Genomic DNA, 27,494 nt, shown 5'->3' on the forward strand with positions numbered 1-27,494 from the left:
TTTTAATGAGATTTCAACGAGTAGTCACATCATATCTAGCAGGTAGCTATAACAGTTAGAGACGTCCTAATCAGCCTTCGGGTTTATGAGTCTTAAAAAAAATATGTATCTTGTATTTTCAAAAATAAAGATGTTGGACCGTTTACCTGACCCGCTGTAACACTCCACCTAAAAATTCGCTTAGAATCTAGTTCACCTGTGAGATGAATCTGCATACGTATAATATCTCTTTTATATTTTCATCATTGCTTCGTGTAAAAAGGTTAAATCGGAACGCGAAGACTTGTAAGCTGCCTCAACCTATTTAAACTACTAAGGTGGAACTAAACCTATCACACCGAAATACTTGTACCATATGGACCGAAACAAGAAACAATAATAGATCGAGTATTACACTCTCTCCCTTTCAGGGCTGACACCTATGACAACTTAATGCGAACACGACAAACAAATACATGATCTCCTCTCAATGCCACGGCCATATCATATCCTCTCCATGGGCCAACTCACATGCACTCGTGCAACGAGAGTTGGCTTTAAATACCATTTGTAACATCCCGTCTCTAAAATTCGCTTATAGCCTAGCTCACCTGTAGGACGGATCCATATACGTATAGCATCTTTCTTACATTTTTATTCTCGTTTCATATAGAAGGTTTAACTCGGAGGTGGTATGTTTAGAGCATGAAAACTTATAAGTTAATCTCAATCTATCTAAGTTACTAAGCTCATACTAAAACCATCGTACTAAAATACTTAGGTCACATAAACCCAAAAAAAATACTAATCGACCAAAATATTACACCAGCTATACACTTCTAACGATTAAAGCTCAAAGTCTAACCACGATTAAAGCTCAAAGTCTAACCATTGTTAGTCATAGTGACACCGCACCAACGTTGCCCTCGAAGTCAAATCGAAGTGTAGGGCTTATCAAGTAGTCACGACGAGGCTGTCGACTATCGAGTCTACTTTGAGGGGTTGGACCATCCAATGGGTATCGTGGTGGCAGGCGTCCCCATTCCGACCCCCTCCCTAGATGCGATCTTCCCGTAAGGCCGTAATGCCTAGTGACACAGGTGTGATTACGATGCACTATCGATCGGTGGGTCACCAATGGACTGACAGAAGCATGCACTACCATGCCGGGCCTCTCAGTTTTCCTTTGCTATCTACTTTTGACGATGCTGACGAGACGATGCGCCTGTAAAGACACACGGATGCGTCACATCCTGATCCCTTTGCCAAGTCAAGATATGCGTTCCTTGCCTCATGAGGTTTCATGCTTAGGCTTTCAGGCCTGTGATTAAAAAAATGAGCAATGCAGGTCGTACTCCAGACAGATCTCTGGTCGGTGTAGTGTAAAGTATTTTTATGCATTGATCGCTGCAATAGTACTACTCCTGTGACATTCAGATTCAGACTAGAAATGCGGAGCGACAACTTTGTTCTGCTATGCAGCAACAGGAGTTCCAGGGAAAACATTGAGTTACCAAAGGATTCAGATAGAGAGTGAGAGACACAGAAGGTGAGCAACTGACACGAAGGACAGGTGACTGTTTGGGACGCCGTTGAATTTTACAGGAATTATGCACGCCTCAATGTGACCTCCGTAGGAATCGGGGTAAATTTCGACGTTCCAAACATGACATAAACATTTCACTTGTTTAGAAATGGGAACAGACAGGATCAGGCCAAATATTTTCCAACTATGAGAGAATTATGGGGTTAGCTGCAACTCAAGACAAGCTGAGATCGTGTCACTAACTGAATCATCAAAGTAATACTATACTACTTCGCATCGATCAGGTTTAAGTTCTGATCAGAACCAAATGAAGGGATGTTCGTGGCACCAGCTTTCGCGTTTTATGTTGTGTTACTCGGCCTTCTCCTCCAGTTCTTGTAGGTTCTCTCTGCCTGATGGATTTCGCATCTATTTTCCTGAAAAGCCAAAGTTGAACTGTCATTTGGTTACCCATTGTAGTATCTTGAAGACACTACATACTGTCGTAATCTTATATAAGTTCTGATGTTTACGCCGCCCCTTTTAACAAGAATTGAACAAGGAACAGTTTTGTATGGCCCTATGACTTGAGGTAAATTAAATTAATCGACATCCAAATCCAAGAATACAATTCAACGTTTTCTCCAGAAAAAAAGAGCATACAATTCAAACCAACAGATACTGACTTATGTATGACCTATAGTACATGACTCCGAGCGACTCCAATGATTTCTTTCATTACCAATCACATCTACTCAAGCTAAGTAAGGTATTATGATTGTATTGGTGCGTTCTCAATGACAGAAAAAGAGAATAGGAGATGGTAACACTAAAACAGGATGAAAGGAGTCAAATATGACAGTTGAGGTGTATAGGGTGCATATCAGGTGAAAACACCTCAATTATTGGAAATGGTGCAAAATTCGTCAAAAACCATACCTAGAAGTTCTTAAAAATTCTCAAAAATAAGAGCTCAGTCCCTTCTCAATGACATCAACAAAATAAGGGCAAACGGTAATTGAAAATCCCAGACCTTTTTTTCAACATGGACAACTGCAGAGTTCTTTTTATCTAGATTGGAAATGTTTGCGAAATGCTAATACTTCTTATACTTTGAAGTGCATATTGAAGTACCCAAAAATCACTGGATTGCTTTGTGTACGATCATATTAAGATGCCTTGCGAGCCATACACAAGACGCCAGTACCAAAAATCATTGTTCTCTTGCCCAAAAGAGCGAACCTTCAGTCAACCAAAAAGCAATTATGGTAGTTCAACCAAGAAACAAAACATATGCCAATCTATGGCACCACTGTTAATGCTCTAGAATGTCACCTAATCCACTTGTAAAATGCATGAAACTATCAATACAGGGCCAATGGTTGATTAGCCACCCACCAAGGTTACATGCTGGTCCTAAATGATGTACTGGGTACATGCCCATATCTCTCTGCAAGCAACTAAACAACAACACATGCAAGCAAAGGAACCATGAAGACAATCTTGTTCAAGAAAAAATAAACAGCACCAACCACCCGTCCTTAACAAGGGAAGCAACATGCTTTCCCAAGCCATAGATCACAGCCAATATGGACCACTACTGGGTACATCTGTGACCAGTAGTGCAGAGCAAACAGGCAAATGTTAACACACATTATAATGAGGCATAATGAGGGGACAGCAAAAGACAAGTGCACATCTTCCCAATTACTCCCATGTTACCATACAGCCTGGCAGAAGTCCCCAATGTGGTGAAAACTATCTAATTTCACTGTTTACCCTTTCTATCCTTTCTTTTAGCACAGTAAGGAGACTCCAACCTTCATTCTACATTTCCACCTACTACAGCGTATGTTCCATACTTCTATTCTATACGCCACAGGTTTGTATTCTAGATGCCACAGGCTAAACAAGTGAGGATGTTATAAAGATGTACTGCGGTTGCATACTGGTGACGAGCACCTTTAAGTCTCCAGAGTTGCAACCTTTGCAGATTCTGAGAATACTAGAACGAAGTGGGTACAGTGCCATGTAATCCTCCTTCACGGCACACTAATTGCCAAGAAGAGACATGAGATTATCTTGATAGAGATTAGTATTGTTCATCCGATTTCACAATCTTAGACCTCATTAAAAAAGTCGATCAAGACACAACACTGCCACTTGCTTTTGCCAATGGCCGTACTAATTAGCTTACAGCATCAGATCCCTAGAACTGTCCACAGAAGCAATGACAACAGCAATGGTCCTTGTCGTCCCAAAACCAGACGAAATAATCGAACAAAAATAATTGCTTGCATACCGGTGATAACGCAACGCTGGAAAAAAAAAACACCCCTCAAGGAATCGAGGATGCGTTGAAGACTTAAAAAAGCCATTGCCATCATTCTAATGCCTTGTAAGACTCAACTGCCTCTACTTAACATCTAGTCCACGAAGCGAAATCACTTAGTGACATCCCTAACTAAAGATGGGCATATGCTACATAAACAAGAACTTATCATCTGGAGTTGGCGCATGCTAGCACAGGAAGATTGCATCTTTTATTCTAATTTAACCTCGAATTCATGGTCATCGCACAATTGTGGTAAAACTAATCGCATTACAGTGCTTAACAGCAATTTGAACACAATGGCATAGGGAATTCGCCCTAACCTCCGCTCTCGCGCTCCTGGCAACTCATCGACCTGCCGACCTTGTCGCCGGCATGTTCCTGTTGGCGGCTATGATTGGCCACCTTCGCCGAGCCAACCCTGAACCCCGCTCCAGCCTTGCCGGCCGTCTCAGGCATCGCCTCATCGGGCGGCGGCTCCACATACTTAGCCGCACCCATCTCCATCTGCGCGATGCGCACAGCGCCGAACAGCCTCTCAGGCAGCTCCTCCTCCGACTGGGACTCGACAAGGAACCCCATGTCGATGGTCACGGATGTGACGGCGCCCAGCGCCAGATGCAGGATGGCGCTCGCGATCGCCGAGCTGCCGATGTCCACGTCGATCTCGAGGTAGTCCTCGCCCTTGTGGTAGCGGCACGTGAGCGCGCGGCCGAGGAGGCACGCCGCGTAGTTGCCGACGGTGGCGCGGACAAGCCAGGGACCCTTGACGATGCGGTTCACGATCTTGAAGCGGGCGTTGCGGTACGCGTCGTCGCCGTGGACGAAGCGGCCGAGCAGCGAGTCCGGCGGGATGGGCGCCTCCGCCGCGAAGTAGAACACCGCACTGTACGCGTCCGGCCGGCCCGGCACCTGCAGAATCAAGGATGCGTCACAAAAATCGAAACTTTCTCTCATCTTTTTTTTTTCCTTTTGGGTTTCATGCGCCAAGATGCGATCGATCGGAGCTGGGTAGGGACCTGGAGATTGACGGCGAGGAGGAAGTGGGCGGTGGGGTCCTTCCTCAGGCGCGCGCAGCGGAACGCGGCGGCGACGCGGTTGTCGTCGCGGGCAAGCACGTGGTCGAGCCGCGCGTGGGAGCGGAGCCAGTCGACGCCGGCGGGCCGAAGCAGCCACTCCGCGGCGGACGGCGCCTTCGCGCGCCTCCCCCCTCCGCCAGAGAAGTACCGGCACGCGCGCAGGTGGAACAGGTCCCCCGGTGGCGAGGCCCATCCGTTGGTGCCTCGGTCCAGGTCCACCTGCCGCAGCGAGCCGGCGGCCACGGCCTCTTCCCGCCAGCTCGCCTTGCCGGAGCCGGCCTGATACCGGCGATCGGGCGTCGTCGGGCACATCGCTGGGCGCAGGGCGCAGGCGACGGGCCGTTTGTCGATTTTTGCGCGAATAGAGGAGCGGGGGCCGTTGCACTTCGCTTTCGGAGGAGCCGTGGCGATGCGGATGCGGTGTTCTGGAAGCAGAAACGAAGAAATAGTGGCACGCGGTGCCTTTGCTTTTAAGCACGTCAGCTCTCCTGTAATTTGCTGTCATATTCATGTTGATCGTATTTAGGGCTGGCAAAGCTTCAAGTGCAAAATTTGTCCCGTGGGGTTACAAGTTGGGAACCAGATAGATGCTTATTGTTAGGAAATTTAGAGTTTTATAATTGGATGTGAATCTGTTTTGATCTTAAGAAGATTTAATTCTATCTTTTAAAAAAATTTATACTATATATACAGGATATCATCTCTTATTATAGAGAGATGAATAAAAAAAATAGATAGTATTTTCTCTACATTGTATCTTATTTTGTAATTGTTATCTAGAGGGATCACTAGACTATGCTTGGTAGGAGTACTCTATCGGACACCAAGCTATCGAAATAGATCTGCACTGCATCGAGCGGACAGGTCATGGCCTAGCCTATATACCCTACGCGGCACGAATCTATTCGCAAGAATTGAAAGGTGCGATTGATTCGGTACATATTATCGCTATTACTGTCTTTGCGTCTAAATAGATCTAAAATTGCATGAACAGTAGTGTATAGGCATAAATAGTAGCACATATTCATGAACAGTAACATGTATGCATGAACAGTAGCGTGCGATCTATACATCGCAATGAACACAGCGTAGCTAAGCTCATGGGGCCTGCAGCTGCCACCGCGCCGCCGACCAGAAACCGGTGGCCGCCCTTAAGCATAGAATGCGGTGGCTCGAAGGCTACCACCACAGATCTATGGGCACACTGCCGGCATGGAAGCCGATGGCCTTCTAGCTTCGCCGCGCCACGGGGCCAACGGATCCACCCGCCTTCGCCACCAGACCACCCCTGCACGGGCTCTCCGTGCCGCCGTCCAAAATTAACCCATCGCCGGTTAGCCAAGCAATGTCGCCGGCCAGGCCGTCACGCGCCCCGCCTGAAGACGCCGCTAGCGCTGTTGCACGCTTCCCGAAGCTGGTCACCTGAAGTCCAACCGTCACCGGCCAGCCGAGCAGCGTCGCCACCAAGGCCGTCGCGCACGCTGCTCGCAACACACCGCGCTCGCTCCGCCTGTGCGCACCCGCCGCCCGCAAGTTGCCGGGCCGCCGCCGCCTTGCCAAACGAGCAGCCCCCCTCCCCCCGCACGGGCGAAGTGCACCGCTGGATGGTGGATGCCGAAAGTACCGAGTGGCGGCTATGGTTTCCAAACCCTAGCTGCCCCTTGTATAGAGGCGCACGGGCTGATATGGGCCGGCCGGCCCAAATGCTAGTAGGCTGGCCCAATAAGGAAGAAGAAAACTGGTGAAAAGAAAAAACACCCGAATTATGCTTCTAGCCTCCCTGGTTTTTCAGTATTTGAGCGCAATCCTTGAAATTTTGCGTTTAGGCCACAGTTAGTTCTGAAAATTATCCAGAAGCCCTATTTTTGCATAGAAGTGCCCTAAAATTCGATTTTGTATTTGTTTTAGCATTTATACAGTACTTAATTCCTGTATTATTGGTTCTATGTGTTAATTATTATTTTTACTTTTTAAATTGCTTGTTATGCGTTTGTAAAATTCAAATAATAGCATAGAAAATATAGAAAAATCTGCATTAATCCAATTTAGCAATATGATGCAACTTTACTAGTAGTAATGCTTGCGTTATTAAAAAATGTAGATGGCTGGCATCACGAACAAGAAGTTCGCTGAGCTAAACGCTGATGGCCGCAACTATCTCACTTGGGTATCGGATGTCCGAATTGTACTGGGAGGGAAAAGACTCTATGCTGCAATTGGCCTAGGAATAAGTAGTGCAATGGTTCCCACGGAGGATGAGAATGATCAGACACTTTATTTTCTCCACCACTATCTCTCTCCCACTTTGAAGGATGAGTACATGGCAATGGTCAGCGCTAAGGCACTATGAGACGCACTGCAGGAAAGTTTTGAGCGCCTTAAGTACTCCATCAAGCCTCTCGCAAAGCAAGAATGGATTTGGCTCTGTTTTTGTGAGTTCAAGCATGTCAGAGAGTAAAACTCTGTGCTACACTGCATCTGCACACTACTGTGTCTCTGTGGGAAAGAGATCACAGAAGAGAAAAAAATTGAGAAGACTCTGCACTTTCCACCCGAATGCACCAGAATCTGCACACAATCATCATCAATCGAATATAAGAAGTATTCTAAATTGATTGATGTGTTGCAACTTCATGAAGTTCATGACTAAGTCATAAATAAGAACTTCGCATCCCACCCACAAGGGAAGAGTAGTGGTCTAGAAATCAATCACAACTCTTTCAAAGCGCGCAAGAACCGCAATAAGAAGTGGGAGAAGGGAGGAAAGAAAGTGGTGACAGATAAAGTTAAACCTGGTGATGATAATGGTAAGACAAAGAAAGAACTCAAGCCATATGGTGAGCAGAACCAGATATGCTATAAGTGCGGTGTTTGTGGCCATTGGTCACGAATCTGCAAAGCACAAAAGCATGTTGTGGAAGTATATCGAAAGAAGAAAAAGGAGCAGCTAGAAGCATACCTCACCATTGCAGTGGGGATGAAAGTGGACAAAGCAGCAGTAGTTGAAAGGGAAGCATCTCACATGGAAGTTGATAATGCTCCCGCACTGGCAATGAAAGACCTCCCAATGAAAGATGTGGATGCATTTACTTTGCCCTCCTCCACTGCTATAGATGATGCCGTAATAGATGAAGCGGGAAAGAAAATCATTGAAGATGAAGTGATCAGATATTTTGTAGACTCTACATAGAATTAGAGTAATTAGCCATTTACATAGTTGCTGGATTTGAAGGATTGAGTGAATAATTGTAAGCTCTAAAAGAGCAATCTTAGCTGCAAACATTTTTTTGATAGTTAATAAACCATTTAGTCTTGTTGCTACTTTCTCGCATGTGAATGATTGAATGTTTTATTTATAGAATATGTGTGGCGCTCGCATAGAGGATGTGTGTATTGTGGATAGTGGAACCATAAACATCATCTTAAGAGAAAAGATATATTTTCAGTCTATTAGAAATAGCTCTGAAAAAATAATGACTGTTACTGGTAGTGATAAATACATAGTGGGTTCTAGAAGAGCCACAATCATATTACCTGTGGAAACTACTTTGCACATTGAAGAAATATTGTTGTACCCTGAATCTACAAAAAATCTCTTAAGTTTTAAAGACATTCGCGCTAACGGTTTCCATGTAGAAACTGGTAAAAAAGATGGTAGGGAGTACCTATACATTACTAAGTGTGATAGTAAAGTGAAAATACTAGAAAAACTTCACTCCATGAGCAGTGGCTTGTACTACACTCGCATTAGAGCACCTGAAGTATTCACTACCTTGAAGATTGTATTTCGTAGTGCAGAATTATTCTCCCTATAGTATGATAGATTAGGTCACCTGATCTTAGAATGACGAGGAACATAATTACATTCATAAGGTCATGGCATAAATGTGAAGAATCTCTCGAATCATGAAGATTTTGTATATCCTGCATGTGCTATCGAGAAATTAATAATAAAATCGTCTACCTTGAAGGTACAAGATGAAATCCCTATATTCTTGGACCGAATCTAGGGGGATATTTGTGGTCCTATTCAGTACTTTATGGCCCATTTCAGTACTTTATGGTATTAATAGACGCATCCTCGAAGTGGTCGCATGTATGTATATTATCTACCTGCAATCACGCCTTTGCAAAGTTGATCTCGCAGATCATACAAATTAGAAATAATTTTCCGGATCATCGAGTGAGGTCCATTAGAATGGACAACGCTAGAGAATTTACTTCTAAAGCGTTTGATGATTATTGCATTGATATGGGAATTAAAGTTGAATATTCTGTACCGCATGTCCACACTCAAAATGGACTAGCCGAAGCGCTGATAAAGAGAATAAAGTTCATTGCTAGACTATTGCTGCAACACTGTAATTTGTCTGCTACATATTGGGGACATGCAATCTTACATGCAGCAGCCCTCATTAAATATAGACCATCCTCCTACAATATTCGTTCACCTATGCAATTAGTGTAAGGGTAATTCCAAAGATTTTCTATTTACGCAAATTTGGATGTATGATTTATGTGCTAATACCGCCGTCACAACAAACTGCTATGGAACATTTGCGGAAAGTTGGAATATATGTCGGTTACGAGACTGCATCTATAATCCGATATTTAGAACCAATGACTGGAAATCTGCATACGGCCCGCTTTGCTGACTGTATTTTTGATAAAAATAATTTTCCGTCATTAGGGGGAGGAAATATACCCTTGGATGAAAAATATCGATAAATTATATAGCAGGTTGAAGGAATTACAGGACATGATCCTCGCACTAGTGAAGAAAATGATGAAGTACAGAAAATCATCTATTTACAGAAATTAGCAAACAATTTGTTTGATCATTTTTGTGATTTGAATAGCATGACTAAGTCGCATGTTATCGGAGGATTAACTCCTGTCGCAGGGATCCCGAGAGACCCCTTTTTAGAGATTCGGCCGGGGGGATGATCCTGAATAAGTTCGTTGGAGAAATAAATGGAAGTGTAAGTAAATACAACGGTCGGTGGTGGGGGGATGATCGACCTAGTGCAAAGGGAAATGAATGCACCGCAATTTAGACAGGTTCGGGCCGCACGAGGGCGTAATACCCTACTCCTGTATAGATGCAATAACTGTCCTGAGGGAGATCCCTCAAGGATGTAGCTGGTTACAAGAATATTGTGTCTAACCAAGAGCTTGAGGCCCCTTGTTCTTGGGCAGGGACTACGGTTTTTTTGTTCTTCGTGCTTCTGTGCTCGAAGCTTATGGTCTCTTCTTCGTTGGTTGCGGCACGGTTGACTGCTTGGGCTTTTTTTTTCTGATTCTGATCTTTGATTCTCCTTGTTCTTTCTATTCTGTGTGTCGACTCTTTTATGCACTCGTCGGCTGCGACATGCCCCGAACGGGAAGGAGGGGGCACAAGTTCCAAGACGCCATGACTGGGAAAGGCATCATCATTTCCTCTGGGCGAAGTGACCGGGGGGTGGAAAACGCGGCGCACGCCCGGTCACTTGTCACCATAAACGCCCTGGCAACGGACGCCGTTGAGAGGGCCCACCGGGCAGCCACAGAACTACCCGGCGTGCTCGCCCTGTCTTGTTCCTCTGCCACGGCAAGGTGGCAGGCGGAACGCCTTGATCCTGGCGATGTTATCCCAAGACACACCGGATGATACGGGACGGGACCCGTGCAATTAATAGCCCCATGCCTCTCTGCCAAAATGTGGCAGGAACTGACACTGCGGCGGGAGCAGTTGGGAATGTCAGGCCACGCACGCTCATTAAATGTGGCCTCAGGCCTCTGACTGATTGACACCTCATTGGCGGGCCCCTCGGGGGCCTTTCCGGGTCGTCGGGGCACCGAGCGCTCGGGGGTACTGTTCACCTCCCCGAGCACTCTCTCCCGAGAATGCTTATCCTTGCCCTCGGGGCACCGGGTGCTCGGGGGCATTGGTTACCTCCCCGAGGACTCTCTCCCGAGCACTTGCGCACGAACCTTCGGGGAACCGAGTGCTCGGGGGCTGCCACGAGCAACCCCGAGCACTCTCTCCCGAGCACTTTTGCACAGACCTTTCGGGGAACCGAGAGCACAGGGGCTGCCACGCGCAGCCCCGAGCACTCTCTCCCGAGCATTCTCACGCTGGCCCTCGGGGAACCGTGCGCTCGGGGACTGCTGCGCGCGGTCCCCGAGCACTCTCTCCCGGAGCTTAGCTCTTCTGATCGTCGGGGACTAGGGTGCTCGGGGATGAGCGGGCACCTCACCGAGCACTTTCTTCCCGGTACTTAGACTCTGCGGGTCATCGGGGAACTGGGGTGCTCGGGGACCAGGGACTATGGCCCCGAGCACCTTCTCCCGGAACTTAGATTTTTCTCACCTCGCAGGAGGGACCTCGCGGGGCGGTGACGCGTGGCGGACGGCTGGCCTGGCCTCGGGACTCAAGGACCCCCGGTTCCTGATACACCGACACATGTGCTTGCACGTAATGCACCGGAGAGGGTGGAAGTACCAAAGGAAGGTACCCCTCATCTTGTCCTAAGGGCTCTGAAAAACAATAAAAGGACAAAAAAATTGATTTCTCAAGTTCCAAATAGCCGGAGACGTCTGGCAAAAGTAGAAAATGTGAGATTACCACAGCAGATCACAAGAGTGCCCCAAAGAAAAAAGAGAGCCAGTTGAGACCTACCAATGTTATGGAACCTCAGGAAGTATGTATACCGGATTTAAATCTTCCCACGCAGGAAGAAACCAGCAAAAATACGCGCGTTGAAATTGACACGGGTAAACTAAAGGATATTGATCCAATAGTAAGAAAGTATGAAGAGTAAGATGAAGAAGCACTTGAAAGTGCATCCAATAATGAAATAGAAATAAACTATGTGAATTCAGAGGAATCTTGTAATAGAACAACCACAAGAGTCGACACATACTTCGCAAACAAAATAGCCACAGTTATAGATCATGACCCTAAGCATGCATCGCTCACGGAACGTAGAATATGGTCAGATTGAGAAGACTAGCAGTAGGCAATAACAAATGAACTATTATCCGTGAAAAAAAGAGAGGTTTTTAAACCAGTATATCGCACACCTCCCCACATCAAGTCAGTAGAATACAAGTGAGTTTTTGTTCGTAAGCGAAATGAAATGAATGAAATTGTGAGGTACAAAGAACGACTAGTGGCACAAGGTTTCACTCAACGACCATACGTTGACTATGAAGAAACCTATTCCCCTGTGATGGGTGGTATTACCTTTAGATATTTAATCTCAATGACTGTTAACCTGAAGTTAAAAATGAAATTGATGGATGTTGTGACCGTATATCTTTATGAAAGTCTAGATTCAGATATTTATATAAATGTATATGAAGGAATACCATTGCCAAATCAGGATAGAGAAAATAGACATCTTTATAGCGTACAGTTGAAAAAGTCGTTATATGGGTTAAAACAGTCAGGTAGAATATGGTATAATCATTTGAGTGAATTTCTTAGAAAATAAGACTACATAAATAGTATAAATTGTGTCACACCTAATTTTTCAGTATTTAAACGTAATCCTTAAAATTCTTTTTTCCTTGAAATGGTAGAGTACAACTTACCGTCCGTTTGCTAGGCATGCGAGAGGATGGACAATTCTCTTTTACTTTGTTGCGTGGATTCGTCATTCATGTAGACGATAGCATGTGCTTGGTTCCCTCTCGGAGCAAAGTAGAAAGGACACTAACTTAATGTTTGGGTCGTGAGAGAAGATGTGATAAAATAGATATATTCTGTTTTTAAGTTATTTGATGGAGAGTAGCGAAATTTAATGTTTTAGAATCAGGTAATATTTTTTAATTCAAGATAGTACTGTTAAAAAAAATAATGAAACATAGCAATTTTATTTTTAATATGACACTGACAGTGAAACTAAGATACTAAAAATAAATTCGTTCTATTCCATCTAACAAATAAATATCTATATATAGATAAAATTATCTTATCTCAAATATATAAATATAATCATTTTATCCTACTCGCTCACAACCAAATAGAATGCCATCAAGCACCACTGCTCGTCCCATCTCAAGTCCGGTTGCTCGTCGCCTTTTTAAACGAATCCGATAGCTCCTGGCATAATTTTAGAAAATGAAACGGATTGTCGAAAACCGGTACATGATCTGTAGAATAGCCATTCCCGCGTTATCACTATGCATTCGAAGCTCCCGAAGTTGGAACTGGATTCAGACTTGTCCCCTAACAGAGGATGCGTGCTCCGCTGCTCCCTCCCAGCTCCATGGCCGGAGCAGCAAGAACAACAGCACACGAGCATGTGCGTAACCGCTTATAAAATAATCTCTGGGAAGCGAGAGACCAGTGTCTGATCACCATGGCATCTTCCAATCCATGCGCAAGAACAGTCAGTCTGTCTTACCTCCTTCCTGATCCTGGCTGCTCACTTCTTTTATCAACTGAGCACTGCAATCACCATATTATCAGGACAAGGCATCTTTGGATCCAGAGATAACGAACCAATCCAACTTACTGAAACAATGCACTGCGCACTTGCATAACATAATCTGAAATGCCTGACTAATCTAGTTCGCCTGAAAGGGAGCTGTCAGTCTACTGCATATGCGGTCGATTATTAGTGAGCCAGCACATGCTGCTCCAATTGATAAAAACACAGAACGGCACACAACGAATAGAAAAGCTAGCGACGGAGAGATAGATCTTTGGCATTGGAATGCTAGCTACGACTACGGGCCTATTTAGATAGGGCGTGGTTTCGAAATTTTTGGCTATTTGAAAAAGTAGTTGTGCCTGTTAATTGTAGTTGTTAGTTTTTATAATAATTTTTTATTTTTCTAGCACACTTAAAAGATAGAAAAGCCATTCAAAATCTGCTTGTCAACTTTTAATTTATTATAGCTATAATCGTTTTCTTAGACAGCCAAAAATCACAGAAATCGAAACAAGAAACCAGTCATTTAAATAGCTTCTGATTTTTTTGAGAAAACAGCTAAAAAAACCCTATCCAAACGGGAGGTACAAGCCATTTGTGGTAGTTCTGTGTCTCTGTGCTAGTGTGTCAGTGTTCTCGAGATACCTGTATCTATTTTTTTTCCCAAACAATGAGTCGAATTTATAGTTATATTTTATATGTTTAAATTTTCGTTATCGAATCAAACACTGACTTTAAATTGGATTCTGACTGTCCATGTAACACTGGTGTGTGTCACTGTGTGGTCTGATCTTTTCTCTGCTCCTGATGAATTGATCCATTGGATTCGCTAATGGTTTCGTTTGATTAGGCCACGGATTAGCGACGACAGGGGCAAGTGGAGACCAGTGCACAATCACCGGGCTGTGACCTCATCTGTGCTGGACGCCATTGTCGCCAGCCCAGGCGATTATTTCCAGCAAAACATTACAGTAAACAATTGGGAAATGCAAAGTACGCAGTACACAAATTTAATCTGGTGCTCTCCTGGATACTTCGTCCACTAGGAAAAAGAACAAGACCGAAACCTGAAAGGTGTATGCGTGTTGATTTGATTGGTTTTAACGAGATGCTTGCTGTTGGGTTATAGTCAGTTTTTTTGTGAGTAAAGTTTGGTCTGTAGAAAAAGCCAATGGAGGAGTGTGAGATAAACCAGGATGTGTGGCACAAGATGAAGAGTAAGAGATGTTTTTGCTTCGAGTGCCAGAAGTGAAGTGTTAGGTTGCGGACGCGTATGGAGTGAGGTGGTAAGACTCGGAGTGGAGATGAGCCAGTGGAGATTTGAATTAAAGATGGCTAAGTGAGTCGGGTCAAATGAGTCGGTATCAGGCACGACTATTTTGGTCTGATCCAGGCACGGCACGATGGTTAACAGGTCGGATCGGCACGGTACGACGATTTGGGTCGTGTTTGGACCGGAGCCACGGTATGACGGGTCGGCACGGCACGACCTGTTTAACTGTTCATATTTTGTAGTATTTTATATAATTTGTTTAGATTTAATACATATATGATATGTGGTGCAATAGTAATATATTTGACTTCCAAGTAGAAGGTTGGGTGTTTAATTTCGAGTGAAAGCAAATTTTTATGATTTTTTCTAATTTTTTGTGAGCTGACGGACAAAAAAAATCATCAGATCTACTGTGTCGTGGGCTGCCACGGCACGACCTGGTGTTAAATAAGTCGTGCCTGGACTGGAGTCACGGCACGTGGGCCGGTACGGCATGGCCCATTTAGCTAACAGGCCGTGCCTAAACGTGTCAGGTCGGACCGCCTATTTAGCCATCTCTAATTTGAACCCTTATCTCGCACCTCGGTCTTCGACGAAGACCGCGTAATTAGGGAGCGTTTTTTAAAAAATAAGGTAAAGTTTTATGTTATAAGGCATGCTTACGAAAGCTAACAAGTCACTGGTCTGGCAATATGGCACGCGTGTCCCATTGCTGACGACACAGGATGATTTCTTTTTTCTTCTTACAAATAGGGCTGGAATTATTTAAGCTTGGAACAAATGCATCCTGTATTACATAGAGGTCTTTGATAAATAAAAAAATTACAGAGACAACACAGCCGTATCATCTTCTTCACGTTGGGCACAGACAAACAGTTCATATGCAGCTATTTTTTCTCAAATTTCGCCCAAAACTATCTCACTACCACAACACCAGGCAGCTATACTATGGATTTTCCTGCGTTTGATCCGGTGATTTGTTGGTTCATTAGCCTTAAGGAAGATTAAATAGCAACCGCACCATTTCGACAAAAATATATTTCTTTGTAAAGAATAGAATCATAAAGGGACAATTGAAAAATGCTTAGGAGATCTTTGCCATCTCCTCCAGATCAGGGTTTAAAAATTTGTTTGACAACCGAAATGCGGAGGTTAGCGATTTCACGGAATTTGTGAACTTCGGTGAGAATTTGGCCGAATTCACTTGGTCAAACTAGTTTGATTGTGGTAAAAAATGGACGAATCGAGTGAGCAAAAACCGACCGAATTAAACCGAAAACCGACCATATTTTCCGCATTTCGTCAAAGAAATATTACAACAATAAAATTAATTACAAATTTTATTACTCACCCATCCAGCTAGGCCAATCCAGCTGGGCCAAAAAAAGGCCATTTGTACCGTGTATTAGGCCCGTTTTAGCATTTTTATTTTTATTTTGTCGTTTTTTCAATTCATCAATGTTTGATCACATATTTTCTAATGTAAATGATATTTTTTTGAAATTTTTTTTCACATATAATCCTAGAATTGTCTCTAGCTTTTTATAAATTTTTATTTTTATTTTTTATTTTTTAAATTCGATTTGAATTTTTTAAATTCAAATATGAATTTCGGTCATATTACAAAACCGAACCGCACCCAATTGACCAAATTTCATGGCTCTCGTCGAATTTGCAAACCCTGCTCCCGATTCGGAAATTCTTAAAAAAAGAGTTCAGCTTATTTTCGCATCTACAATAAGAAATGAATTTCAAGCCCAATTGACTGCATTCAACTTCAACAGTCCACCGAAAGGGTCAGCCATATATCTGACTAGGGCTCGCCTTGATTCCATCTCCTTCCTTGTGGACGTCTCGAAGCCGCCTCCCTGTCGCATCGAGCAAGGCAGACGCACCTTGGCTCTTGACGTTGGAGCTAGGGGCGACAGGGAGGACGAGCTCTTATCCCATGTCACATCATCAAAATTCAATCCTTATTCCTGATCCAGTCTGCTGTCTGCATATCTGTTGTTCATGGCTGATCCTTCTTCTTGACATCAGGAATTAAAGAGAGCCGCAGTAGTAGCTGGGAAAACAGTGCGTACCTGCTTAGCCATGTCATTGAGGCCTTCACTCCAAGTTCAGGCATGCATGGTGTCCATGTCTGCAGCTCAAAGTTAAGCAGCAAAACGTACTCTTTTACTTTCAGCATCTGCTGTGCTCAAGACTTCCGGGAAAGAGTCACTGATCGAGGTTTCTAGTACATTGACCTCTTTAGCCTGGCAAGTTTCGTTGTGCTGATTCCAAATTGATGTCCAATTCAACGTGAAGGACAGACTGGAGCTCTGGTGGTAGTAGTAATGAGGGGAGTTGCCATGTTCCTTTCTGTGATACTACTGACTCCCTACCAAGACGTATATATGCTTGTGGCTTGTGCTGCTTATTATAGACTTGTAGTGATGTACGAGTACGACCCTGCATCTGCAATTCAGCATGACCGTGTAAAACTGTAAATATGTTCTGCTATTCAATGTTCCTGCAGAAAAGAGCACTCAAATACAGGATTTTGAGGAGTCGTTTTCTTTAGTTATCTATCAAAGAACTGTCGATCTATTGGTATCTTGTGATCACTGATGCGTGACGTGGTTATTTGAGGCTGGTTTTCTCCGGTTGTGAGGTGTCTGTCAATACTGGCGGTTTGGATGGCAAAACGTAGGACGTCCAAATCGCAGGAACTGATGCGACAGGATTCGACTTAGCTGGTATGTGGACATATCACCAGCATGTCCGCAGTTGGCGTCCACATGACCTTAAATCTTTCTCACCTCTCGAATCCATGGAAAAAGGAAAACATTGCAGACAGGTCATATTTCTATCAGTGAGTAGCTAGAAGTAAGTTTTAAGTTGGAAATCAAATATTCAGTACAACACTATTTAAAAACTAACCTGATATGTATGTTCTGCTCGTGTAGGATTGGCAGTAACACAGTTGACTGAACTCCAAATTTTGTCGGGTGAACGGCCAGTATTCTTCGACGCATGTGACTGAATATCATGCTCTGCTGCACTGCATCCCCAATTCCCCTATTTGATTGTGCGCTGAACGGTGCTGCCGTACGCTAATATCTGTTTCATTCCGTGGGCCCGAGGCCCATGCATTGTCTTTGCACTCAAAAGAGGTAAACCATTGGACCCAACTGATGGCGCAACGGCAACCAAGGAAAATATATTCAACTGTCCAATTGCGATCCAAGGGTTCAGGTCAGCTCGTATAAAATACCATGGCTTACCAATGCACACGAAAAATATAAGCAACATCCTCCTCACTAGGATTTCCTTGTGACATAAAGAACTCTGTGTGTTGCTTGCAAACATCCAACCTTTCTTCAACCCCCCTCCCCCCGCCTTAGGAATTCAGAGTCTCAACACCCAAATCTGCAGTAGATGGTGCGAGGAAGAGCTAGTGGCAGCAATAAAAATGTTTTTGCTTTGTACTTAGTGAAGAGTAAGTATGCTCATCGGTATGGTATGTGCCTTTGCAACGCAATAAATCGTTTCACAGCGGTAGCCAACCACAGAGGCTTATCCTGTTCGTTGGTGCATTTCGAGATTCGTGTGTTATTTTGTCAAAAAAATTGGGAATTTCTTTTCTCTCTCCAGCCCTCTACGGTGTTAATGCTGACCTGTGGGGTGGGCTTGTTCGCTTGCGCATGAGCACACACCGGATATGTTCCATCGTGTGGTGACCCATGACCTCTTCTCTTCACCCCTCTCGTCCCCTCCCGCTCTCTCTCCCCTCATAGATCCCGATCCGCCGTCGCATCTGGCCAGATCCAACCACCACCTCCCTCCCTCCCGGTCGTAGGTTTGCCTCGCCACGGCCTCAGCCATGGAGAAGCCATGCTCCCTCCTAGTCCACTTCGACAAGGGCTCCGCCATGATGACGAACAAGATCAAGGCGGATCTCGAGGGCAGCGATGGCACCATCAAGGCCGACATGATACACCGCGCCATCTCGCTCCTCCTCAACGTTGAGACGCCCCCGCAGCTCTTCATCACCATCGTCCGCTATGTGCTCCCCTCCGATGACCACACGGTGCAGAAGCTGCTCCTCCTCTACCTTGAGATCATCGACTGTCGGAACCCGGCCACGTGCGCACTCACGGAGATGATCCTCATCTTACAGAACCTCCGCAACAACCTCTAGAGCCGCAACGAGTACATCCACGGCGTCACGGTCTGCTTCCTCTTTCGCCTTGTCGAGCCCGAGGTGCTCGAGCCGCTTGTGTCGTCCATCCTCGCTAACCTCGAGCACCGCCACCGCTTCATCAGGAGGCACGCCATCTCGGCAATGTATTGACAACGGTAAATGTGCCCCATGCATTATGCATGGACTACTATAATTTACCTATAAAAGCATTTTCGTTACAAGTTTACACTTGTGGATAATCGAAATCAAGTTTTGTTTTAACAGTTAAATAAACGGTGCTAAGAGTTTTCCTCTTCAGTAAAAGAAAAAAATATTGGTTGAATATATATCTTTGAAATACTTTAAAATGTAAGATTCTATGATTTTCTTTTTTTGGGGGGATTTGCAATGATGCATGTAGTTTTCAAATATTTGTTCATCAATGACTAGGGAAATTAATATGCACATCTAATGTATATGTGTGATATGTTCATGTTCATGGGAATTCTTCTGAAATCTTTGCTAGCAGAAAAGAGATCCCGTGATGAAAATTGTGACAAATTTATGCGCATATTGTTCTTTTTGTCTTTACCCTGAATGTGTATATCCCGATCGAGTGATTGCTGTTCAGATTGTGATTAGTTAAATAAACTATGATAAGTAAACAACATGTAGAACATGTTGAAGATTATCCTGCACTTGATGTGTACATAATGTATTAATATGCCCCGTATAAAAACATGTAGTTGTAGTTCATATGATCAAATCCATGTGTATAAATGGGATATGTTGAACTCATGTTAGCTTTTTTTCCCCTGCCATTTTCCATCGTGTGTTCACTTCTTTGCGTAAGTGTATACGAAGTGCAAATATGGTTTTTGGCAAAAACAAAAATATAACTGAACATATATGTTTAATATTTTGGAATTTAGTTTTATTGCAAGTACACATGAAGTAAAAAAAAAAATACAAACTAATTCAAAATTGAACTGTGTAATATTAATGCTCTAGATCCTACGAAGTTGCATGGAGATGACTGACCAGGTGGTTAAGCTGTTCTTACTGTAGCAAAAGTGCAGCACAGTTCATTGTTATATTATACCTTCGAACAAGACGATGCCCTTCACATCTTCTGTACGAAATCTAATTCAAAACATATGTAACAAGACACATGATTGAATGTCTAGGACCTACAACCTGCCTATATTCCTAACACCATCCAAAAGTCATGTCTCATTTTCTCTCTCCATGGGTTCATTGTACGGTTCGGATCCAATATCAGTGGTGTACCGTGCCTAGAGGTGGGACTTGGACCACGTCGGGCCGGCCCGATCTGGCTCTTTCGGGTCTTGGGTCTTTCGGACTGTGCTAGGATGGTTCGAGAAACTGTTCGGGTCGAGTTGGGCTGGCTCAAGCCACCTTCAGCTAGATCCAGACCTGGCACGGATGCACGATGGGTCTCGTCGGGCCAGGTTGGCACGGGCCCAGCACCGCCACACTCCACCGCACTGGAGGGCGCGAACCCATTTTTTTACCGAGCCGGACCGCCCATTGAGCCCATATCAAAGCCCAGCCCGACTTATAAATCGGACCGAGTCAGCCCGACTCATCAGTACTCGTGTCGGATCGAACTTAGACTAGATCAGATCGTGCCGGACTTGAGCCGGAAAAAAACACTGCCCAAAGTCGCAGCCCTAACCGTGCCGATATCTGTGTGCTGAGGTCCCCTTCAAAAAAATCCTCGTCCCTTTGCAACGTGTCCCCCACCAAGCTACTACGACTGTGCATATGGATGGGTCATCGAATCTTTTTGCCTCCCATATTGAGGTAGCCCATGTGTGATATCCGCAGCTTAAAAAGGGGTGGATCCAGGGGCTCTACCCCTACTGATTTACAGCCAATGCAAATCCACTGAATTTCTCTCAACAATTTTTTTTTACTATAGACGAGTCAAAGGAATGAGAAAGAGAGAAAAAAAAAAGAGAAAACATGCGAATAGTATGATAAGTAAGACTTTCAGTGTAAAGGTATCAATTATGATTAGAACTCTGCTTCTTGTAAAAAAAAAGTTCTCTCGTTGTGTTTTCTCTAGTTTTTAAGGATTTTTTTTATCTTAATACAATGCTTTTAGGATATCTTTGGTCTTAGGGCGAGTTTTTTAATGAAGAAAAGAAAAAGAGGTGGATAGGCTTCATCTAACATCCGTCACTGAGCTTAATCAGACATCTTGATTCTTTTCTTTGTTTGTCTTTTGCTTTCCTTTTTTTAACAACCGTAGTCAACAAAGTGGAATATGCATTATGCAGAATCACATTCGTGCTTAGCTACCGGTCATGTTAAATTTCGGTGGCAAGTTCGAATTTTTTATGCAGGAACAATGGCCACAGGCTTGAGAGTATCTCTTTTTTTTTTTTAGGAAAAGCTCTTTGCATTTTTTTTTTTGGATAGGTTGCAATTTTTGACTTCGCAAACACAGCGGATATCAAAGTTTAGCGTGACCAGTCAGTCAAAACTGTTCATCTGCAGCACAGAATTCTCTGTGAAGTAAGCTCTTATCTGAATGATGTTACTAGCGTGCGGATGTCTTCGTCTCGTTTGCTCAACGAACCTTAGCAACCTTTGCTTCTTTGCATTTTGATTTGAACGCGTATGATGAACAACCTTTTCGAGCTGATCATTCACATCTTCCCTTTTTGGTGTTTCACCTTTTGGGTTAATAGATTAAACATTTTTCTGCATTCCTTCGCGACTGACGCTCGCAAGTGAAGAAGGCAAAGAAACTGTTTCCATCACAATTCTTAGGAGCGCAAATGTTTTTGTTTTCTTGTTGTGCACGCCCGCTGAATATTCAAACTCCGAGTTTCTTAGATGCTATAAAATATAATGTTAACTTATTCTGAATATTCTGCTACTACTACTGGTTAACAGTAGAAAGTAGGCAACTTTTGGGAATAATTATTTGGGGATCAGAAAAAAGAGTGTGTCCTATCATGGAACCAACATGGCTAATAGTTCACTTCTTGATCCTACCCACTGAATGCAACAGCCAACAGCTTGGCAGGAAGAGGAAGGTGTCTGTCCTCATTCAATTGACCAATTGGCACTTGGGTTGCTTGCACGCCATTCCTTGCCGCCAGTCACACATCTTTACGCTATGGAGTAGAGAAGCTCTGCAGTGTGCAGTCCTTATGCAACTGGCAAATGGACAGGAGAACAGGCAAGTAGAGATGACATCCATCAGTTCCACGTGACAGTACTGCATCAGATGCCCATCATCGGCAATAATTTGCAGTGAAACTCACAAGTGGAGGACTACAGTCGAAACAAACTCGAACGGACAACCTCGGATCGCTTGACAACGAGATATCGCACCGCGCCCAGGGTCCAGTCATCCAAACACGGCCGAAACACGGCGCGGCGCCGTGCACCCACCCGACCCCAAAATCAGACCGTTTCCGCCCCAGAACACCCGAAAACCCAACGCGATTCGTGGCCCCGCGATCCTCCGCTGACCGCATGCCGCGCCGGCGCGACTCGTCTCAGGATCTGCCTGGCTGCTGCCTCGATCGCCCGGCCGTGCAGTCCCGGGCACTACATTTTCCTGCGCCTTTCCACCCGTAACCCAACGACAAAAGAAACCGGCGCACGCGGCCGCGCACCCCGTCGTCCTCCCCCCTCTCCTCGCGGCCGAGCCGAGCCGAGGCTTCTTCGGCTCCCACGTCCGCGCCCGGCTTTTCCCCAGTCTCCATCGAAAAAACTCCGGCTTTCTTCCTTTCTCGCCCCGCATTTCCAACCTAAACCCCTCTTTCTTCCTAGGCTCTCTCGCCGGCATGGCCTCCTGTTCCGAGCGCCAATCACCTACCGGCTACCGGGATGGCTGTCCCTCGCGCGCTTCTCCCGTCGTATAAGTAGCTTGGAAGCGGCGCCTGAAGCCCCACCAACACCCACTGCTGCTTTGTGGTGGATGCTTGTGAGGGATTGTTGGGAAGCTTGTGGATTCTGACTTCTGTGAGTGTTTGGCATTGGAAGGGTGGGTGTTTGGGAGGCGGGACTGGGGGTGCGGATGGGGATGGACCATGAGGAGGAGGAGCGGCGGATGGCGAGCCTTCTGGCGGCGAGGCGGGCGCTGCGGGCCGGTGTGGACAAGTCGCGGGCGCTGAGCCACGCGCTGGCGCGCGAGGGCTCCAGGCTGGAGGAGATCCAGATGCGGTTGCCGGTGATGGAGGCGGCGGTGCGCCCGATCCGCGCGCCGCGGAAGGCGCTGGCGGCGGCCGGGCCCAACATAGACCGCGCCGTCGGGCCCGCCGCCGCCGTGCTCAAGGTGTTCGACGCCGTGCACGGGCTCGAGCCGTCTCTCCTGGTGCGCGCCGGCGTGTCGGAGGACCTCCCGGGGTACCTCGCCGTGCTCGCGCAGCTCGAGGAGGCGCTCCACTTCCTCTCTGACAACTGCGGGGTCGCCTCCCAGTGGCTCGCCGACATCGTGGCTTACCTCGGTGAGCGCAAACTTGCCGATCCCCGCTTCGTGTCCGATCTAGCCGAGGCACTTGAGCACCTCAAGAACTCCTCCGCCGACCTGGACGGCGGCCTCCTAACCGCTGCCCTCGACATGCTTGAGGCTGAGTTCCGTCGACTCCTCGCGGAACACTCCTCCCCGCTTGCTATGAAAGAGCCCGGCGACTCCAACCCGGCGTCCGTCGCGCCTTCTCGGATCCCCGTCGCCGTGGTGCACAAGCTCAGCCTAATCCTTGACCGCCTCGCGGCAAACGGGCGGCTTGACCACTGCTCGACTGCCTATGCCGACGCGCGTGGGGATACTGTGAGCGCCAGCCTCCGCGCACTTGGTCTTGATTACTTGAAGGATTCGACAGAGGATGCGCAGGCGCTCAGCCCAAGCGTCGAGCTTTTTGGTCGGCATTTGGTGTTTGCGGTGCACCACCTACTAGAAGCTGAGCGAAAGCTCTGTGTTGCGGTGTTTGAGCGGCGACCAGAAGCTGCATCCTTGTGCTTCGCTGAGATTGCAGCTCGTGCTGGTATTCTTGATTTCCTCAAGTTTGGGCGTGCTGTGGCTGATGCTAGGAAGGACCCCATCAAGCTATTGCGGTTGCTTGATGTGTTTGATTCTTTGAATAAGCTGAGGCCGGACTTCAACCGGTTGTTTGGTGGAAAGGCTTGTGTAGAGATCCAAAGCCGAACTAGGGAGCTTGTCAAGAGGGTGGTGGATGGTGCTGTTGAGATATTTGAGGAGTTACTTGTGCAGGTCGAGCTGCAGCGCGATATGCCGCCGCCAGTTGATGGCGGAGTGCCGCGCCTAGTTAGCTTTGTTGCCAAATACTGCAACCAGCTCCTTGGGGAGCAGTATCGGTCTGTGCTGACACAGGTGATCACCATTCACCGCAGCTGGCGCAAAGAAGTCTTCGATGACAATATGCTTGTTGATGCAGTGCTTAATATTGTTAAGACCCTTGAGGTTAACTTTGATACATGGTCAAAGGCTTACGAGGATGTGACACTGTCGTATCTCTTCATGATGAACATACACTGGCACTTCTTCAAGCACCTGAAGGGTACTAAGCTGGGTGAGCTCTTAGGTGATGCGTGGCTCCGGGAGCATGAGCAGTACAAGGATTACTACTCGGCAGTGTTTCTGAGGGAGAGCTGGGGAACACTTGCACCCCTGTTGAGCAGGGAGGGGCTAATCTTATTCTCCAAGGGCCGAGCTACAGCAAGAGATTTAGTGAAGCAGAGGTTCAAATCGTTCAATACTAACTTTGATGAGTTGTATCAGAAGCAGTCTACATGGGTGATATCAGATAGGGATTTGCAGCAGAAGACGTGCCACCTTGTGGTGCAAGCTATAGTGCCTGTTTACCGGAGTTTCATGCAAAACTACGGGCCGCTTGTTGAGCAGGACGTCAGTGCGAGCAAGTATGTGAAGTACAGTGCCGAAGATCTGGATAAGATGCTCAATACACTCTTCCTGCTCAAGTCAGGCAAGCCAAGGAGAGCAGGAAGCTTCCAAATCAGACATTCAAATGACAAGATTACCAGTGAAATGACAGGATTGTATCGGAGTGCTTCCACACTGAAGTAGCGTCGGTTGAAGTTTGAAAATATTGGATGTACAATTTGTGCAATAACTTGGTAGGCAAGGATTATTTACTTCAGGCAGTCACTCAATATCCCCTACTTGTGGGGGAGACAAAATAATGGCCTGATGATTAGAACAGCTGGAGCATAATAACATAAACTTCTCCAGAACTGACATGGTGGGGGAGAGAAGATGACAAGTTTTTCCTCAGAGCATATCTATGAGGTCCACCTTCCATTGCATTCTTATCTGGTACATGTAAAAGATTGGTTGTATTATAGATGGGGAGCAGAGGATGTGTAATCACTTATCTGGTACATGCAAAAGATTGGTTGTATTATAGGTGGGTGTTCAGTTGTTTCATATGGCATAAGTTTTAGGGTTTATGAACATGCAATGAAATTATATGGAGTACATTATATGTGGTGGCCAAAATGACAGTGACTAATTGATCACTGACTATACGAGACAATAAATTATTTATTCCTTCCAAATTTATATACACTGTTACATCTTTCTCCCATTATACAATGGTTTACTTTTTTATCTATCATATAACTTCTGGTGTTCTGATGTACAGAAGCATGTAGTCCTATTAAGCTTACTACCTGGAGGTGTGTTTCTCTTAGTGCACTTCTGCTTGGTGATTGGTCTTATCAGTTGGGTGTTATCCATGTATATATTGTACTGATCCCCTGTGCTACATCTCATGGATTACTGACTTAGCATTACACTTTGCCATGCATGAAACTGCTACTATGTCTACTGACAGAAGAGATCACTGCAATTCGTGCCTTTTGAATCGGTGATATTCCAGGGTACCGTGTTCTCCAGCTCTAATTTAGAGATCTGAGGAAGTCGGCACCTTGCATGCAGTGACACACACACAAACACATTGGCGTTGAATTGAGTATCACGGACCTTGGTTGGCTAAGAGAAAGTCCACCGTTGCTGAATACCTGACGCCGAGAGGAGAAAGGCAATTGGGTGGGCCTACGCCTCACATTGGGAGGAATCTGTAGTTGATGCCAAGCTTGGGCTCAATGGCTAGGTCCAAGTAGGCCTGTTTGAACGTTGGGCAGGGCCTAAAAGAGCTAAGCCTAGAAGCTTGGGCTCAATGCATGTACGGCAATCTGGTGTGATAAAATAAGGACTTATGCTCTATTTGTTTTTTATTCTAATTATATATTATAGTCATAAAAGTAAAAGCAAAAATAAACGGTCTTAATGTAAAAGGTGATTCTCACAATCTACAAGCTAAATTATACTACGAAATCTCATAATCCATAATCCGGTGGGAAAAAAGTTTCTCCAAAAAATCCAGGTTACGACAATCTAAAAAACAAGCAGAACATTAATCTATTACTGTGCAAATCAAGGTTGGCATGTCGTGTATCGCGAGATCTTGAGATATTACAAGGGTATTGACAAAGAATAAATAATTATATATATTTAATAATAATACAGTATATTCTTAGAAAGGGTATCCACTGTATATGTGTTCTTTGTTCGATACGATAGATCTCACAACCTCTATGTGATAAATAAGACATGTCAATATTCAAGTCACTTTATCGTGCTCTACAAGAAAATGATTATTAGATTAGGAAAAAATCTTTCAAATATTCGGAAGTAATACAATTTAAAAATGTTACACTCGGAAACTCCAAATATGATATGTTTCCTTAACCCGACTATATATGTAGAAAAAAAGGTGCGTCAAAAAAGAGAGAGGTTGACTCAAAACCAAAGTCTGACAAGCAATATAGAACAAACCTAATGGGTTAGGAGCAGAAATAATACATTGAGACTCATAACAAAGTTATACCACGATAAGATTTATTCGACAAAGATTTTAGAATTTAAAATATGAGACAACTCATTAAGATCCTAAAGATTAAATCCAGATATATCTCTATTATAATTATTTTTTAAAAAATTAATCAAGACGAAATATGATATATATGTATTATCGTAAAGGAGATCTAAATTTATACAAAATAATATTTGTTTTTTTTCTTTATTATGCACAATTGACTACGTCTTCCTTCCTGTTCTCACACTAGTAGGCCACCTCATTTACTATGCCTTACCGTTCTCAGCCAACTCCAGCAGTGGAGTTATCCCATGCTACAGTACCCCGTAAGTACTGTAGCGCTAGGAATCGGTCTAGCACGAACCCTATCTGGTGCTAAGGGGGGATACTGTAGCAGCACACAACACTGTAGTAGCATTGTTCATAGTGGTGACAGGGAGCCGAAAGGAGGAAAATATTGTGTTCACAGAGGATGACAGTGGGACTAGAGGGAGGAAAAGAGCAGTAAAAGGTAGGAAATATGGTAGCTGTTGGAGATGAAAGCTACAGTACTGTTCACAGAGGCTGATAGTGGGATCGGAGGGAGAAAAAGAACAGTAAAAGGTAGAAAATAGGATAGCTAGTTGTGTTGCCGCCGCCAAACCACTTTACACCGTTGTCCCTACATTTCTGGACCTCATCCGTAACTGGACATTAAAATCCAGAGATTCGACTTGGTGAAACTCGATCATAGATCTGACTGAAGCACAATCTCGAGGTGATGAAATAACTAAAAAAGTTGAGCGATTTGAGGAAGAAACGAGGTACTATA

The 27,494-nt window shown here is 44.9% G+C and overlaps 3 protein-coding genes across 3 annotated transcripts; 2 read left to right on the forward strand and 1 right to left on the reverse strand.

Moving 5' to 3' along the window:
- Nucleotides 1-1,689: 1,689 nt before the first annotated feature.
- LOC133927310 (protein ENHANCED DISEASE RESISTANCE 2-like) lies at nucleotides 1,690-5,360 on the reverse strand. Its single transcript, XM_062373707.1, has 3 exons — nucleotides 4,856-5,360; nucleotides 4,160-4,748; nucleotides 1,690-1,941 (listed from the first exon to the last, which is right to left on the reverse strand). Exons 1-3 carry the CDS (start codon nucleotides 5,225-5,227, stop codon nucleotides 1,934-1,936), a joined length of 969 nt encoding a protein of 322 aa, XP_062229691.1. The 5' UTR covers nucleotides 5,228-5,360; the 3' UTR covers nucleotides 1,690-1,933.
- Nucleotides 5,361-18,315: 12,955 nt separating this feature from the next.
- Nucleotides 18,316-18,879, forward strand: LOC133926012 (coatomer subunit beta-1-like). The gene is made up of 2 exons (XM_062371744.1): nucleotides 18,316-18,686; nucleotides 18,777-18,879. Exons 1-2 carry the CDS (start codon nucleotides 18,480-18,482, stop codon nucleotides 18,795-18,797), a joined length of 228 nt encoding a protein of 75 aa, XP_062227728.1. The 5' UTR covers nucleotides 18,316-18,479; the 3' UTR covers nucleotides 18,798-18,879.
- A 3,369-nt stretch (nucleotides 18,880-22,248) lies between these two features.
- On the forward strand, nucleotides 22,249-25,365 carry LOC133927311 (exocyst complex component EXO70A1-like). Its single transcript, XM_062373708.1, has one exon. The coding sequence runs from the start codon at nucleotides 22,843-22,845 to the stop codon at nucleotides 24,868-24,870; it is 2,028 nt and encodes a 675-aa protein (XP_062229692.1). The 5' UTR covers nucleotides 22,249-22,842; the 3' UTR covers nucleotides 24,871-25,365.
- Nucleotides 25,366-27,494: the final 2,129 nt, after the last annotated feature.

The sequence above is a fragment of the Phragmites australis genome, chromosome 8 (genome assembly GCF_958298935.1).
Source record: "Phragmites australis chromosome 8, lpPhrAust1.1, whole genome shotgun sequence".
NCBI classification, from domain to species: domain Eukaryota; kingdom Viridiplantae; phylum Streptophyta; class Magnoliopsida; order Poales; family Poaceae; genus Phragmites; species Phragmites australis.

Excerpts from the sequence above, each read along its gene's own strand:
- LOC133926012 (XM_062371744.1), top strand. The coding sequence starts at position 18,480 with ATGGAGAAGCCATGCTCCCTCCTAGTCCACTTCGACAAGGGCTCCGCC. Across the intron at positions 18,687-18,776 it reads TCCCCTCCGATGACCACACG|AACCTCCGCAACAACCTCTA; the intron begins GTGCAGAAGCTG and ends CTCATCTTACAG.
- LOC133927310 (XM_062373707.1), bottom strand. The coding sequence starts at position 5,227 with ATGTGCCCGACGACGCCCGATCGCCGGTATCAGGCCGGCTCCGGCAAG. Across the intron at positions 4,749-4,855 it reads TCCTCGCCGTCAATCTCCAG|GTGCCGGGCCGGCCGGACGC; the intron begins GTCCCTACCCAG and ends TTGATTCTGCAG.
- LOC133927311 (XM_062373708.1), top strand. The coding sequence starts at position 22,843 with ATGGGGATGGACCATGAGGAGGAGGAGCGGCGGATGGCGAGCCTTCTG.